The 14,853-nt window shown below is 42.8% G+C and overlaps 1 protein-coding gene across 1 annotated transcript; it reads left to right on the top strand.

Moving 5' to 3' along the window:
• Nucleotides 1–1,185: 1,185 nt before the first annotated feature.
• On the top strand, nucleotides 1,186–14,364 carry LOC115141623 (beta-secretase 1-like). The gene is made up of 9 exons (XM_029680664.2): nucleotides 1,186–2,134; nucleotides 8,334–8,422; nucleotides 8,703–8,919; nucleotides 9,272–9,409; nucleotides 9,664–9,798; nucleotides 10,108–10,209; nucleotides 10,465–10,614; nucleotides 10,832–11,003; nucleotides 13,073–14,364. The coding sequence occupies exons 1-9, from the start codon at nucleotides 1,820–1,822 to the stop codon at nucleotides 13,315–13,317; spliced, it is 1,563 nt and encodes a 520-aa protein (XP_029536524.2). The 5' UTR covers nucleotides 1,186–1,819; the 3' UTR covers nucleotides 13,318–14,364.
• The last annotated feature ends 489 nt before the right edge of the window (nucleotides 14,365–14,853 follow it).

A 14,853-nucleotide genomic window follows, 5' to 3' on the forward strand; every position in this document is an offset into this window, starting at 1 on the left:
ATCCCTGTTCTGACAACATATAAATATGTCGTTCTGCCCCTGAACAAGGCAGTTAACCCACTGTTCCTAGGCTGTCATTGAAAATAAGAATTTGTTTTTAACTCACTTGCCTAGTTAAATATAGGTTAAATAAATTAGGCTTGATGAAGTAAGATATTGGTTATTAAGGCCTAACATGATAAGGTGACTGATGTTTTTAACCTGTTGTAATTCTGCCTGACTGTTCTTTGACTGTGTGTCGTTGTGTGTTCAGGGTGGTCAGCGCCAGACCCATGCATCACTCTCTGCCCACCTGGCAGCCACAGGAGGGCAGCCATGAGTTTGGCAGTATGTCAGGAGAGCAGTGAGCACAGAACCTAGAGTCTATCAAGTGAGCGACTGAGATCCAGGAATCTCCCTGTCCTCCTCCCTCAAAACATCAGTGTCACAGTGAAATACTGAGCATGTTTTAGACAATATTACAGCCCTTAATACACAGGGTTGGGTAGGTTACTTTTGAAATGTAATCCGTTACAGTTACAAGTTACCTGTCCAAAATTGTAATCAGTTACGTAACTTTTGGATTACCCAAATTCAGTAAAGTATTCTGATTAGATTCCGTTACTTTTAGATTACTTAAGAAGACAAAAATGTATATTACCAATTAAAAGACATGTATTGCAGGATAAATCAGTGTTAAAGTTTACATAGCTGGCCATATATGGATGTTAAATTTTACTTTATGGATTGGTTATGTAGGCTTCTTCTAACTCATCGCTTTCAACTACATAAAATAATACGATAACATTTCTTCCATAGTTCCATTACTACAGATCTTCCTACGGTAGCCCACATTATCCTTCAATATGTGGCTGTCTCTCCTCATTATTTCTCAAAGAAACAAAGTGAAAAAGTTCTATCATGAGATCAATCATTGATCGTTTCATCTTGGGCTGATGATTTTAGAGATGACTTTTTAAACGAAGCACACAAGGCGTATACAGAAATGAATTGTTTAAAGTGAAAAATATTAGTATTCAAATTATGTCAATAAAGACCCATTCAAAATAATTTGCTCTTTTGCTTTATCATTTATTATAGGCAATTTTTATTAAAGGCTCTTTTATCTTTTATTACCCGTGAATAAAAAAAACTACTATACCCACAATGCCCCGTGCTGAGGTTGTGCTTGCGGGAGATGCTCAGCTCAGTTACGAGATGATGCAGGATTGATGGAGGAGGCGGGTGAATGCGGGAAGGTAGCGGAGAGAATGCACCGAGGAGAGATGCGGATTATGGTGGCCTATATGACTGGATTTTTTAGTGGTGTGACAGAACGATGATTGTACGGGTAACGGGCCTCTGGATTATTGATATTGGGACCTCAGCCTTTTTGGACAACCTCTAATTCATGCGTTTTATGATTTATTTTACTATCAGCCTACTTGCGCAGTTGTTGATTTCATTATACTGAATTGGATTGTTTTGTCAACAGCTATAGGCACATGGATATGTATGTTGTTTATCTAAGATTTAGTAAATTATAGTTTTTTTTCTTCCATACATTGAGGACAAGGTCTATGGCCGCTGCAGCGCTCGATACCACACCATCTATAAACACGGACAGATATTCAAATCAAGTGGACTCCGCTGTCTTTTAATAAAGATGTCAACAATATTACATTATGGCTGCAACTGCCAATTTTTGTAGCATCGGCGTTTGATCTTGGTGCCATAAACAACAGTTCTGCAGCATTTCTAATGATACCAAACTGAAAGGAGACGGTCGAGTGCGCAAATTAAGGGTCCTACAATATATAGCCTAAAATAACATTTCAAAATGGAGGCACTCTGTTCTCGTTGGATGGTATTTTTATGGACGATTGTCTGCCTATTTGTAGGTGTCAGCTTCGGCACCAACGAGGCTGAAATTGAACCAAACACCTCAGGCCCTCTGGCTATTCACTTCCCACTGCGACACGGCCCTCTCTCCGAGCCCCAACCCCTGCATTTGGCTCGGCACCGCTCCTCGAGGGCAGCGCGTAGGCGCAGAGGAGTCGGTGGCATCAATTTCGTGGACATGATCGACAACCTTCGTGGGAAATCCGGACAGGGCTACTACGTGGAGATGGCAGTGGGTTCACCGCCACAGAAGGTGACACTCTCTCCCCCTCTCAATTCAATTCAAATGGCTGTATTGGAGAAACATATGTTTACATTGCCAAAACAAGTGAAATAGATAATTAACAAAAGTAAAATAAACAATACAAAATGAACAATAAACATTACACTCACAAAAGTTCCAAAGGAATAGAGACATTTCAAATGTCATATTATATCTATATACAGCGTTGTATCTATGTAAAAATAGTTTGAGTACAAAAGGGAAAATAAATAAACATAGATATAGGTTGTATTTACATTGATGTTGGTTCTTCTCTGGCTTCCCTTTTCTGCAACAGGTCACAAATCATGCTGCTGTGATGGTACACTGGTATTTCACCCAATTGATTTGTTTTCAAATCTTTTGTTGGTGTGTAAAATCTGAGGGAAATGTGCTTTGGGGACTCTTCTCCAGGTGTATCTCTCTGTAGGTGTTGGCTTTTTGTTATGGAGGGTTTGTGAATCGCTTCCTTTTAAGTGGTTGTAGAATTGAATGACTCCTCTGGATTTTGATCATTAGCGGGTATCGGCCTAATTCTGCTCTGCATGCATTTTGTTGTGTTTTCCATTGTACACAGAGGATATTTTTTCCGAATTCTGCATGCAGAGTCTCAATTTGGTGTTTGTCCCAGTTGGTGAATTCTTGGTTGGTGAGCGGACCCCAGACCTCACAACCATAAATGGCAATGGGTTTTTATAACGATTCAAGTATTTTTAGCCAGATCCTAATTGGTATGTCATATTTGATGTTCCTTTTGATGGTGTAGAAGGCCCTTCTTGCCTTGTCTCTCAGATTGTTCACAGGTTTGTGGAAGTTACCTGTGGCGCTGATGTTTGGACTGAAGTACTGTATGTATAATTTTGTGTGTGCTCTAGGACAACGGTGATGGAATTTGTATTAGTGGTCCTGACAACTGGACCTTTTTTGGAACACCGTTATTTTTGTCTTACTTTGTCTCTCTCTCTCTCTCTCTCTCTCTCTCTCTCTCACTCTCATTGACACGCCCATTCAGTTGATCCTGTCTGACATTTTGCTCAACGTGTGCCCTATATCCTCTGCATTGTGACAGGTCAAACCTACCCTCCCATCAAACCTTTGATTAGTGGAAGCAGGTGTTTAATTGTAGGGCAAAAACTAAAATGTGTATCCCTTTGGGTCCCCAGGACCAGAATGAAGAAACACTGGCCTTGGTAAAACCATGGTAACCTGGCCTCTAAAATGACATATGGTGACGAAGAAGAACAACAAGAATAAATGTGTGTGTCTCTGTTCTTGCATGTGAGAGAAGGGAGAAAGAAGGAGAGAATGAAGCCTTTAATTCTGCAGAGAGAGAGAGGGGGGGGGGGGGGGGAGATAATTACCAGTGTGGTGCAGCTAAGCAGCTGCAGGGTACAGACTGGCACACCACAGGGATTACTGTGTGACAGAGCCAATGTTATGCCCTGCCTAGGACACTCTCATTGTGCCACTGCGAGGATAAACCATCATTGGCTTCCATCCACTCACTAACATTTAGACTGAACAAACATATAAACGCAACATGCAACCATTTCAACGATTTTCCTGAGTTACAGTTCAAATAAGGAAATCAGTCAATTGACATTAATTCATTAGGCCACATGGGAGCCTGGTCCACCCACTGGGGAGCCAGTCCCAGCCAATCAGAATGAGTTTTTCCCCACAAAAGGGCTTTATTACAGACAGAAATACTGTGACTGCACATTTGGGCTTTTATTGTCCCCAGCACAAGGTGTACCTGTGTAATGATCATGCTGTTTAATCAGCTCCTTGATATGCCACACTTGTCAGGTGGATGGGTTATCTTGGCAAAGCGTAAATGCTTACTAACAGGGATGTAAACAAATGTGTGCACACAATTTGAGAAACATAAGCTTTTTGTGCGTGTGGAACATTTCAGGGACCTTTTATTTCAGCTCATGGAACATGGGGACCAACACTTTATATGTTGCGTTTATATTTTTGTTAAGTATAGAAACATTGATACAAATACAACCATAGAGATTGATCCAGTATTAATAATTATGTATATGACGCACTAAAAGAAACAGAACAAAATATTTCCCTCATGTAATAGAAGAGAATTCTATTACCATATTGCTTTGATACAGTAAATACAAACCAAACATTTGTCACATAGGCCTACTGAATAGACTACTTACTATAAGACTCAAATGTGTAAATGTTACAGTAACTTCAAGATGTAAACTATGTATCAATTGTCACAGAGTAAAAGTGCTGATCTAGGATCAGGTCCACCCTGTCCATCTAATCCTATTAATTGTGATCTAAAAGGCTAAACTGATCCTGAATCAGCACTCCTACTCTGAGACGCTACATACCTAAGGCTCCTGATATAATATCTTCTAAAATAATAGATGAGGTTTGCGACAGGGATTCTAAGACTTCTGCCAGAAACAGGAAGTGTGGCAGGGTTGTAGCAGGTCCGAGGTGTGTGTGTGTGTCAGGAAGCAGCCGGCCAGGCGTCTCGGGTGGTGTGTGTGTGAAAGGAAAGCAGGATGCAGGCAGGACAGATCAATTGTGAGGCGTCAGCGTATTCCTCACCAAAATTCCTCACTACACTACAATCAGAGTGAAAGGAAGAGAGCACGCCAAGAGGCTGACAGAGGGAGAGTTTATGCAGGTTAAAGTTAAATCACTCTTTACAGCAATGCTAAGGTTTATCGTTATTTATTTCAAGATCATATAACATGCACATAGGTCCACACAGACTGTTATGCATAATCTCCCTAGTGACCCTAATTGATTTAAATTTGATTTGTGTTTTCCCAATAATTCATTGCAATGCATGGCTTGGTGTTTTTGATGTGTGTGGAGGGGGTGAATGTGGTGTGGTGGTAGGGCAGGGGCGTAGTTTCAGCTAAACCCAGGGAATGGATGGCAGAGGGACATTCTCCTCCAGGGAATGTTTAGAAAATTAAAGCTCATCTACTGCATTGCTACACAATTTTTAAAAACTCTAAAATTCTATTTGCAGCACAGCAAAAACAAGCTAAAATGACTCCAGACATTATCAGCTTGTTGCTGTGGCTTCATTCACCTCTGTCAATAGGGGACTGAACGTTCTAGAAACCAGTGGAGGCTGCTGAGGGGAGGACGGCTCATTTTAATGACTGGAACGGACCAAATGGAATGGCATCTAACACATGGAAACCATGTGTTTGATGAATTTGATACCATTCCACTGATTCTGCATCAGCCATTACCACAAGTCCATTCTCCCCAATGAAGGTGCCACCAGCACTCCTCAGGTGCTACAAACACGTCATACAAGAATTAGCCGCTACGCACTGGCTCAGCACTGGGATTAAAACTCTAGTTTAGTTTCACGTCAAGTCAGTCAGCAGTTACCTAGCCAAAGCCATCTACTACAGCCATCTTTATCTCTGCACTGTTTTGAGAAAAAAGTTGTGCTGTTCCCTGCAGCTGCGTGATGCGCTCTGCATAAAGCCAGCTAGCCATCCATACAAACAGCCTTCCCTCCTGCTCCCAGGTGTCTGCATGGTCCTAAAGTCAGGCCTGTAAGTTCTGCTAAACTGCATTTGAATTTTTAGCGTTTAAAAAAAAAAGTTTTATGTTAGTAGCCTATTTGAAATTGTTTGTGTTGTAGAGTATGGTGAGTGCCATACCCTATTGACACCCCTGTGACAGAGCGTTAGAAGATGACATGGATATGTTATGGAACAGCAGGGTGCATGTGACGAGTGTGTTTCAAGTGACATGTTTGTGTTGGTGGGAGAGTGTGCGTGGGACCAGGTGAGAGACTAAGGCAGCGGGCTTGGGTGGGGGTTCTTCCAGGCACGCAGTCCTTGAGGCTCTTGGCTCTGCCACTGAGAAGAAGAACATTCCTGGACTGGCTCCCAAATGGCACCCTATGGGCTCTGGTCAGAAGTAGTGCACTATATAGGGTGCCTGGTGAGGATGCATCCCTGGATATTTCAGGAGCATATTCCAGTAGCAGATCTATTATTGATCAGGGTCCTTCTGGTCACCAGAGAGACAAAAAAAAACATGGCTGCCAGTCTGATTGACTCACTGACTGCGCAAAATATGATACTCGCACCGAAAGGAAAGGGAAGGAGGTAGACAGAGAGAGAGAGAGAGAAACAGAGAAAGAGGGCAATCCGAGAACAGCCTAGGGGTTGGATGCAAAGGAAAAGGAAAAGAGGACATTTGGAGCATAATAAATACAATACATAGCAACTGTCAGTAACATAATGCCAGGAGATGAGAGTGAGAGAGAGAGAGAAAGTGACAAAATGGCTGAAAATAAGAAGTGTTTTTAGCAGCAGCTACAGGGAATCGTTTTATGAATAGTCATGGCTGTCTCCAGGGTAACAGAGAGAGTGTCCTTATAGTCAGTGTATTTCAATGTATTCTGTCCTTTAACCCTGGAAGACGCAAGAATGCACACACCTACATATACAACATACAGTTAGTCGGAAGTTTACATACACCTTAGCCATGTACATTTAAACTCCGTTTTTCACAATTCCTGACATTTAAACCTAGTAAAAATTCCCTGTCTTGGTGAAATGTCAGAATAATAAAAGAGCGAATGATTTATTTCAGCTTATATTTCTTTCATCGCATTCCCAGTGGGTCAGAAGTTTACATATACTCAATTAGTATTTGGTAGCATTGCCTTTAATTGTTTAACTTGGGTCAAATGTGTCAGGTAGCCTTCCACAAGCTTCCCACAATAAGTTGTGTGTATTTTGGCCCATTCCTCCTGACACAGCTGGTGTATCTGAGTCAGGTTTGTAGGCCTCCTTGCTCGCACATGCTTTTTCAGTTCTGCCCACAAATTTTCTACAGGATTGAAGTCAGGGCTTTGTGATGGCCACTCCAATACCTTGACTGTGTTGTCCTTAAGCCATTTTGCCACAACTTTGTAAGTATGCTTGGGATCATTGTCCATTTGGAAGACCCATTTGCAACCAAGCTTTAACTTGGTGATGATGTCTTGAGATGTTGCTTCAATATATCCACATACTTTTCTTTCCTCATGATTCCATCTAGTTTGTGAAGTGCACCAGTCCCTCCTGCAGCAAAGCACCCCCACAACATGATGCTGCCACCCCGTGCTTCACGGTTGGGATGGTGTTCTTCGGCTTGCAAGCCTCCCCTTTTTCCTCCAAACATAACGATGGTCATTATGGCCAAACAGTTCTATTTTTGTTTTGTCAGACCAGGGGCCATTTCTCCAAAAAGTACAACCTTTGTCCCCATGTGCAGTTGCAAACCGTAGTCTGGCTTTTTTAATGGCGATTTTGGGGCAGTGGCTTCTTCCTTGCTGAGCGGCCTTTCAGGTTATGTCGATATAGGACTCGTTTTACTGTGGATATAGATATCTTTGTACCTGTTTCCTCCATCATCTTCACAAGGTCCTTTGCTGTTGTTCTGGGATTGATTTGCACTTTTTGCACCAAAGTACGTTCATCTCTAGGAGACGGAACGCATCTCCTTCCTGAGCGGTATGATGGCTGCGTGGTCCCATGGTGTTTATACTTGCATACTGTTGTTTGTACAGATGAACGTGGTACATTCAGGCATTTGGAAATTGCTTTGAAGGATGAACCAGACTTGTGGAGGTCCACAATTTCTTTTCTGAGGTCTTTGCGGATTTCTTTTGATTTTCCCACGATGTCAAGCAAAGAGGCACTGAGTTTGAAGGTGGGCCTTGAAATACATCCACAGGTAGATCTCCAATTGACTCAAATGTTGTCAATTAGCCTATCAGAAGCTTCTAAAGCCATGACATAATTATCTGGAATTTTCCAAGCTGTTTAAAGCCACAGTCAATTTAGTGTATGTAAACATCTGACCCACTGGAATTGTGATACAGTGAATTATAAGTGAAATAATCTGTATGGAAATAATTGTTGGAACAATTACTTGTGTCATTCACAAAGTCGATGTCCTAACCGACTTGCCAGAGCTATAGTTTGTTAACAACATTTGTGGAGTGGTTGAAAAACAAGTTTAAATTACTCCAACTTAAGTGTATGTAAACTTCCAACTTTCAACTGTATACCTACTGAATACCTGTTACAATATATAGGCCTTGCTTTGGAAAAATGCCCAGTGAATATGTAATAGGGTTTCATAACAATGACAACTATGTTGTGTTTGTGTGTTTGGGAATCAGTTGAATATTCTGGTGGACACAGGCAGCAGTAACTTTGCAGTCGGGGCAGCTGCTCACCCTTTCCTCTGCAGATACTACCATCGCTCACTGTGAGTACCACGGGATCTTATTACGATACACTGAAAGTGCTCCATCTTGAAAACTTTACTGCTGACATGCACAATGCTTTGGGACCATATCAACAGTGGACTGATGGACAACATAGTAAAATATTTTTGTTGAGTAAACTATCCTTTTATATATGATATTAAATATGAATCCTGTTGAACAGTGAATCTCAGTGGAATCTCTCCCTTTTTAGATGGCCCTGCATACACTTCCCTTGCTGGACTTATATAGTAAGCACCTTTTCTCCCCTGTTGTTCATAGGTCTAAATCCTACCGCGACCTTGGGCGCAGTGTCTATGTACCCTACACCCAGGGCCGCTGGGAGGGTGAGCTGGGCACTGACCTGGTGTCTGTGCCGCATGGCCCCAACGCCTCGCTCCGTGCCAACATCGCTGCCATTACCCAGTCGGACCGCTTCTTCATCAACGGATCCAACTGGGAGGGAATCCTGGGCCTGGCCTACGCCGAGATCGCTCGGGTGAGAGGGGGGAAGAGAGAGGCAGGGAAAGGGAAATGGGCTGGGTTGAAAACACATGGGTGAGATGGGCTTGAGGGAGATGGAGAGGGAGGGAGAGAGCGCGAAACAGAGAGGGCTGAGCAGAGATTGCCTGGGAGGGACGGAGGGAGGGATCAGCTAGAGGGTCACTGGTGAGGGTGGAGAGCCAGCGCTATACAGTAATGTGGAAAATGCACAGTGATGGATTTGTTAAGATACAATGTCAATTTAGGCTTGCTGTCAACAAGATGGCTAAAATAATCACTTTAATATAGCTATCCTTTTCCCATCTTTAAATCCTTTCTAAATCACCACCCCCAACCCCTCTGTTTAGCCTGATGAGACACTGGAGCCTTTCTTTGACTCGCTGGTGCGGCAGACCCCCGTGCCCAACCTGTTCTCCCTGCAGATGTGTGGCGCAGGGTTCACCCAGAACTACAGCCTGGGCAGTGCCACCGTGGGCGGCAGCATGGTGAGAGAGAATAGACATACTGTAGATAGGAAAAGGCACAGACACATTTTCTGTTTGAGGGAAATACACAGAAGCGGTGTGTTGTGTTAGTGTAACCAAGAGGGTTATACATAGAGATTGTACAGTATGTGCCAGGCAGGCAGGCAGGTCGGTATTGTTTAGCTATAATCGGTATTACAAAGGCAATATGAGATGGAAAGTGTGTTGATAGTTTGGACCCAGCCTACGATACTGTTTGATTGCTGTTTTCTTAGATCATTGGTGGAGTGGATTCTTCTCTCTATGTTGGGGACCTGTGGTACACCCCGATCCGCCGGGAGTGGTATTATGAGGTCATCATTGTGCGCATTGAGGTCAATGGTCAGGATCTCAACATGGACTGCAAGGAGGTGAGATACTGTGTGTTTCAATCAACATCTTCCTCCCTATATCGTTCCACTTTCTCTTTAATATATTCATATAATATATGCTCTTTAGAAGACACTTTTATCCAAAGCAACTTATAGGCATGTGTGATTAAATATTAAGTATGGGTGGCCCCTTCTCTTCTCATCGTTTGTTTGCTCCTGGATTCTCTTTAGTTAACCCTGAATATCTGACTGTTGTTTACCTTTTATCAATAATAATTGCGCAGTAAGTGACAGTGAATAAATAATGACAATTTGCTTCCTCTCTCTCTTGGCTTGTGTCTCTACCAGTACAACTATGATAAGAGCATTGTGGACAGTGGCACCACTAACCTCCGGCTCCCTCGCAAAGTGTTCCAGGCAGCCGTGAAGGCCATCGAGGCAGCCTCGTCTGTGAGTCCCTCCTCATACCTCTTCTCATCTCTCTCTCACTCCCTCTCTCTCTCTGTTGTTTTGTTCTCTCTCTTCTTTCTCGCTGCCAGTTTCAGCTAGTGTCATGTGAAATCCCCTTTGTCAGGTCTAATGTCTGTAATAGTTTCATGGCTATAATCTTTCTCTAGTTTCTGCAATTGCTAAATATTCTTTGTACCCTTCTCTCTGAAACACGCGCGCGCACACACATACACAAACCCCATGTCTCCATATCAGACGGAGCAGTTTCCCTCTGGGTTCTGGTTGGGGGAGCAGCTGGTGTGCTGGCAGGCGGGCACCACCCCGTGGCACATCTTCCCTGTCATCTCGCTCTACCTCATGAGTGAGAACCGCAACCAGTCCTTCCGCATCTCCATTCTCCCACAGGTAACAGTGTCTGTCTGTGTACTTACCTGTCATTGAACACAATAGGTCTTCATCATTCAATGAATCAACTCAATGAGGTAGTGGTGATCCTCTCAAACTCCTTGAACTTTTTATTCAATTTAGATGTGTTGAGAACTACAGAGAGTATTTGATGTACCGTCCATTGTAGGTGTCCTCTGCTGACTCGATGTCCACTGTCTCTTTGTGCCCCCTGCAGCAGTACCTGCGACCTGTGGAGGACGTAGCCTCTGCCCAGGAGGACTGCTATAAGTTTGCCGTGTCCCAGTCCAGCACGGGCACCGTCATGGGCGCCGTCATCATGGAGGGCTTCTATGTGGTGTTCGACCGCCAGAGGAAACGCATTGGGTTTGCCGTCAGCACCTGCCATGGTGAGGGGGGGACGGAGGGACTATGAGAAGTGTATTCGGGAAAGTATTCAGACCCCTTGACTTTTTCCACATTTTGTAACGTTACAGACTTATTCTAAAATGTATTAAATCTTTTTTTCCCTCATCAATCTACACACAATATCCAATAATGACAAAGCAAAAACTGTTTTTTAGACATTTTTGCAAATGTATAAAAAATTAAAAACAGAAATACCTTATTTAGCTTTTGCTATTAAACTGGATATTGAGCTCAAGTGCATCTTGTTTCCACTGATCATCCTTGAGATGTTTCTACAACTTGATTGGAGTCCACCTGTGGTAAATTCAATTGATTGGACATGATTTGGAAAGGCACACACCTGTCTATATAACGTCCCACGGTTGACAGTGCATGTCAGAGAAAAAAAACAAGCCATGAGGTCGAAGGAATTGTCTGTAGACCCCTGAGACAGGATTGTGTCAAGGCACAGATCTGGGGAAGGGTACCAAAACAATTCTGCAGCATTGAAGGTCTCCAAGAACACAGTGGCCTCCATTATTCTTAAATGGAAGAAGTTTGGAACCACCAAGACTCTTCCTAGAGCTGTCCGCCTGGCCAAACTGAGCAATCAGTGGAGAAGGGCCTTGGTCAGGGAGGTGACCGAGAACCTAATGGTCACTCTGACAAAGCTCTAGAACTCCTCTGTGGAGATGGGAGAACCTTCCAGAAGGACAACCATCTCTGCAGCACCACCAAACAGGCATTTATGGTAGAGTGGCTAGACGGAAGTCACTCCACAGTAAAAGCCACATGACAGCCCACTTGGAGTTTGCCAAAAGGCACCTAAAGACTCACAGACCATGAGAAACAAGATTCTCTGGTCTGATGAAACCAAGATTGAACTCTTTGGCTTGAATGCCAAATGTCACGTCTGGAGGAAACCTGGCACCATCCCTACGGTGAAGCATAGTGGTGGCAGTATCATGCTGTGGGGATGTTTTTCAGCAGCAGGGACTGGGAGACTATTCAGGATCGAGGGAAAGGTTAACGGAGCAAAGTACAGAGATATCATTGATGAAAACCTGCTCAGGACCTCCGACTGGGGCGAAGGTTCACCTTCTAACAGGACAATGACCCAAAGCACACAGCCAAGACAACACAGGAGTGGAATCGGGACAAGTTTCGGAATGTCCTTGAGGGGCCCAGCTGGAGCCCGGACTTGAACCCGATCGGACATCTCCGGAGAGACCTGAAAATAGCTGTGCAGCGATGCTCCCCATTAAACCTGACAGCACTTGAGAGGATCTGCAGAGAATAATGGGAGAAACTCTGCAAATGCAGGTGTGCCAAGCTTGTAGCGTCATACACAAGAAGTCATACCCAAGAAGACTCGAGGCTGTAATCGCTACCAAAGGTGCTTCAACAAAGTACTGAGTAAAGGGTCTGAATACTTATGTAAATGTGATATTTCAGTTTTTATTTTAAAAACTTGCACACAAAAAATACAAAAAATGTTTTTGCTTTGTCATTTTGGGATATTGTGTGTAGATTTACGAGGAACATTTTAGAATAGGGCTGTAAACATAAAAATATGTAAACAAAACATTATGAACACCTGCTCTTTCTATGACATAGACTGACCAGGTGATCACTTATTGGTGTCACTTGTTAAATCCACTTCAATCAGTGTAGATGAAAGGGAGGAGACAGGTTAAATAATAATTCATTTGTGTGTATGTATGTATTTGTGTGGGTGTGGGTGTGGATGTGTTTAACTATACTTGTGGAGACATTTTGTTGGTCCCCAAAAGGTCAAATTCTATTTCTAGGGCGTTTAAGGGTTAAGGTTAGAATACGTTTTAGGGTTGGAATTAGGTTTAGGGTTAGGAGCTAGGGTTAATTTTAGGATTAGGGTTGGAGCTAAGGTTAGGGTTAAGGTTAGGGTACGGGTTAGGGGTTAGGGAAAATAGGATTTTGAATGGGACTGAATTGTGTGTCCCCACAAGGTTAGTTGTACAAGACTGTGTGTGTGCCTGTGTGTGCCTGTATGTATGTATATTGCTGATCTGTGTCTATTTCTATCCCACAGTGCACGATGAGTTCCGCACAGCCTCCGTTGAGGGGCCGTACCATGGCGTGGACCTGGAGGACTGCGGCTACAACATCCCGCAGACGGACGAGTCCACCCTCATGACCATTGCCTACATAATGGCGGGCATCTGTGCCCTCTTCATGCTGCCATTGTGCCTTATGGTGTGCCAGTGGCGTTTCTCCCGCTGCCTTCGTCCACCTGGATTTGGGGACTTTGCTGATGATATCTCACTCCTCAAATGATAGAGAGACATGGACATACTGTACACAGGAGAGGCAAGCCTAACAGAAATGGAGATGGTGGCTTTGCTTATTGTTGTTGATTGAGCATCAGCCTCATTGAGTAATGCAGAAACAGATTAGTATGTAGGATGGTGTTGGTTGTGGCTTGGGCAGGTAGCACAATGACCAAACAAGCCAATGGCCATTTACTTTGGATTCATCAAAGGTGGATATACCAGCAAGCTGGGTTCAATGGCTTCCTGGATTCAGTGGACAACTTTATTGATATAAGGGCATGATATAAATATACAGTACGTATAGGTGTGTGTGAGTGTTTGTGATTGTATGAGGTGTGTGTATATGTATGTATGTGTGTTCATGGATCACATGTACAAATTAGATTAACTAGAATTTAAGGATGGACCTGATCATTGAATATATTGGATTTGTTTGATTTGACATCAACAGTACCAGCTAAGGAACGCTAATCATAAGTGCTAATTGGGTGAACTTTTCAAGAGTGAAATTAGCACTCAAATATCAGATGCAATGAACTTTTATGGTGAAGCCATGTTACTTGGTGTGCATTAAAAAGCTAAGATTATGTATTTAATACAGTTAATATCAGATATGGCACTTTTATATGGCTCTTGTTGATTCAGTTGGTGCATTACCTCACTGCTAATGAATGCACTAATTCACACAGAAAGAAAAGCACGGACACACACACACAATGATTCTCCCACACATACAGATGTCTTCAAAACCTTCCAAACAGCTTGAACATCTCAGCCAACCCCTCAACAGCGTTATACAAAAACTCACCGACACAGACAGTAACACACATATTCATATTCACATATTCATATTCAGTCAACTGCACTATCCCTATGGTGCGCTTGAATATCAATAGTTGTGTTATTTTACATAAATTAACACAATATTAAAATGTCTCAATGAGGGACAGATTCTACTTTCATCGACCTGCTGTAAATAAATCTGAAATGTATATCTGTCAGATGCACTGACCACAGACTACGAATAAATAAAGTAACAAATATAGCAGAATCTGTGTCCTGACTTTAGTTCCCCTTCCCTGATGAGTGGGATACAGACATCTGGACTTATGTCACTGTTGTTTAAATGAATCCTGTATCCTGTATTGCCGCATTTGATGTAGGTTGAAAATAGTCAAGGTCTCTAAGTAATGGACCAAATATGGCAGTATCATGATTAGAAGACCAATAAGATGTATTTTTTCAAGAATCAATGGGAATATACTCTGAGTATAGAAAACATTAAGAACAGCTTCTCTTTCCATGACAGACTGACCAGGTGAAAGCTATGATCCCTTATTGATGTCACTTGTTAAATAAACTTCAATCAGCGTAAAATGAAGGGGAGGAGACAGGTCAAAGAAGGATTTGTAAACCTTGAGACATGGATTGTGTGTGTGCCATTCAGGGGGTGAATGGGCAAGACAAAATATTGAAGTGCTTTTGAATGGGACCTCAAAAGTTTCCTGAGTGTATCAAGAATGGTCCACCACCCAAAGGA

Source organism: Oncorhynchus nerka, linkage group LG14, assembly GCF_034236695.1.
Source record: "Oncorhynchus nerka isolate Pitt River linkage group LG14, Oner_Uvic_2.0, whole genome shotgun sequence".
NCBI classification, from domain to species: Eukaryota; Metazoa; Chordata; class Actinopteri; order Salmoniformes; family Salmonidae; genus Oncorhynchus; species Oncorhynchus nerka.

Bases quoted from the DNA above. Each gene is read 5' to 3' on its own strand.
- LOC115141623 (XM_029680664.2), top strand. From the start codon at position 1,820: ATGGAGGCACTCTGTTCTCGTTGGATGGTATTTTTATGGACGATTGTC. The intron at 2,135-8,333 runs GTGACACTCTCT...TTTGGGAATCAG, and splicing joins TGGGTTCACCGCCACAGAAG to TTGAATATTCTGGTGGACAC. The intron at 8,423-8,702 runs GTGAGTACCACG...TGTTGTTCATAG, and splicing joins AGATACTACCATCGCTCACT to GTCTAAATCCTACCGCGACC.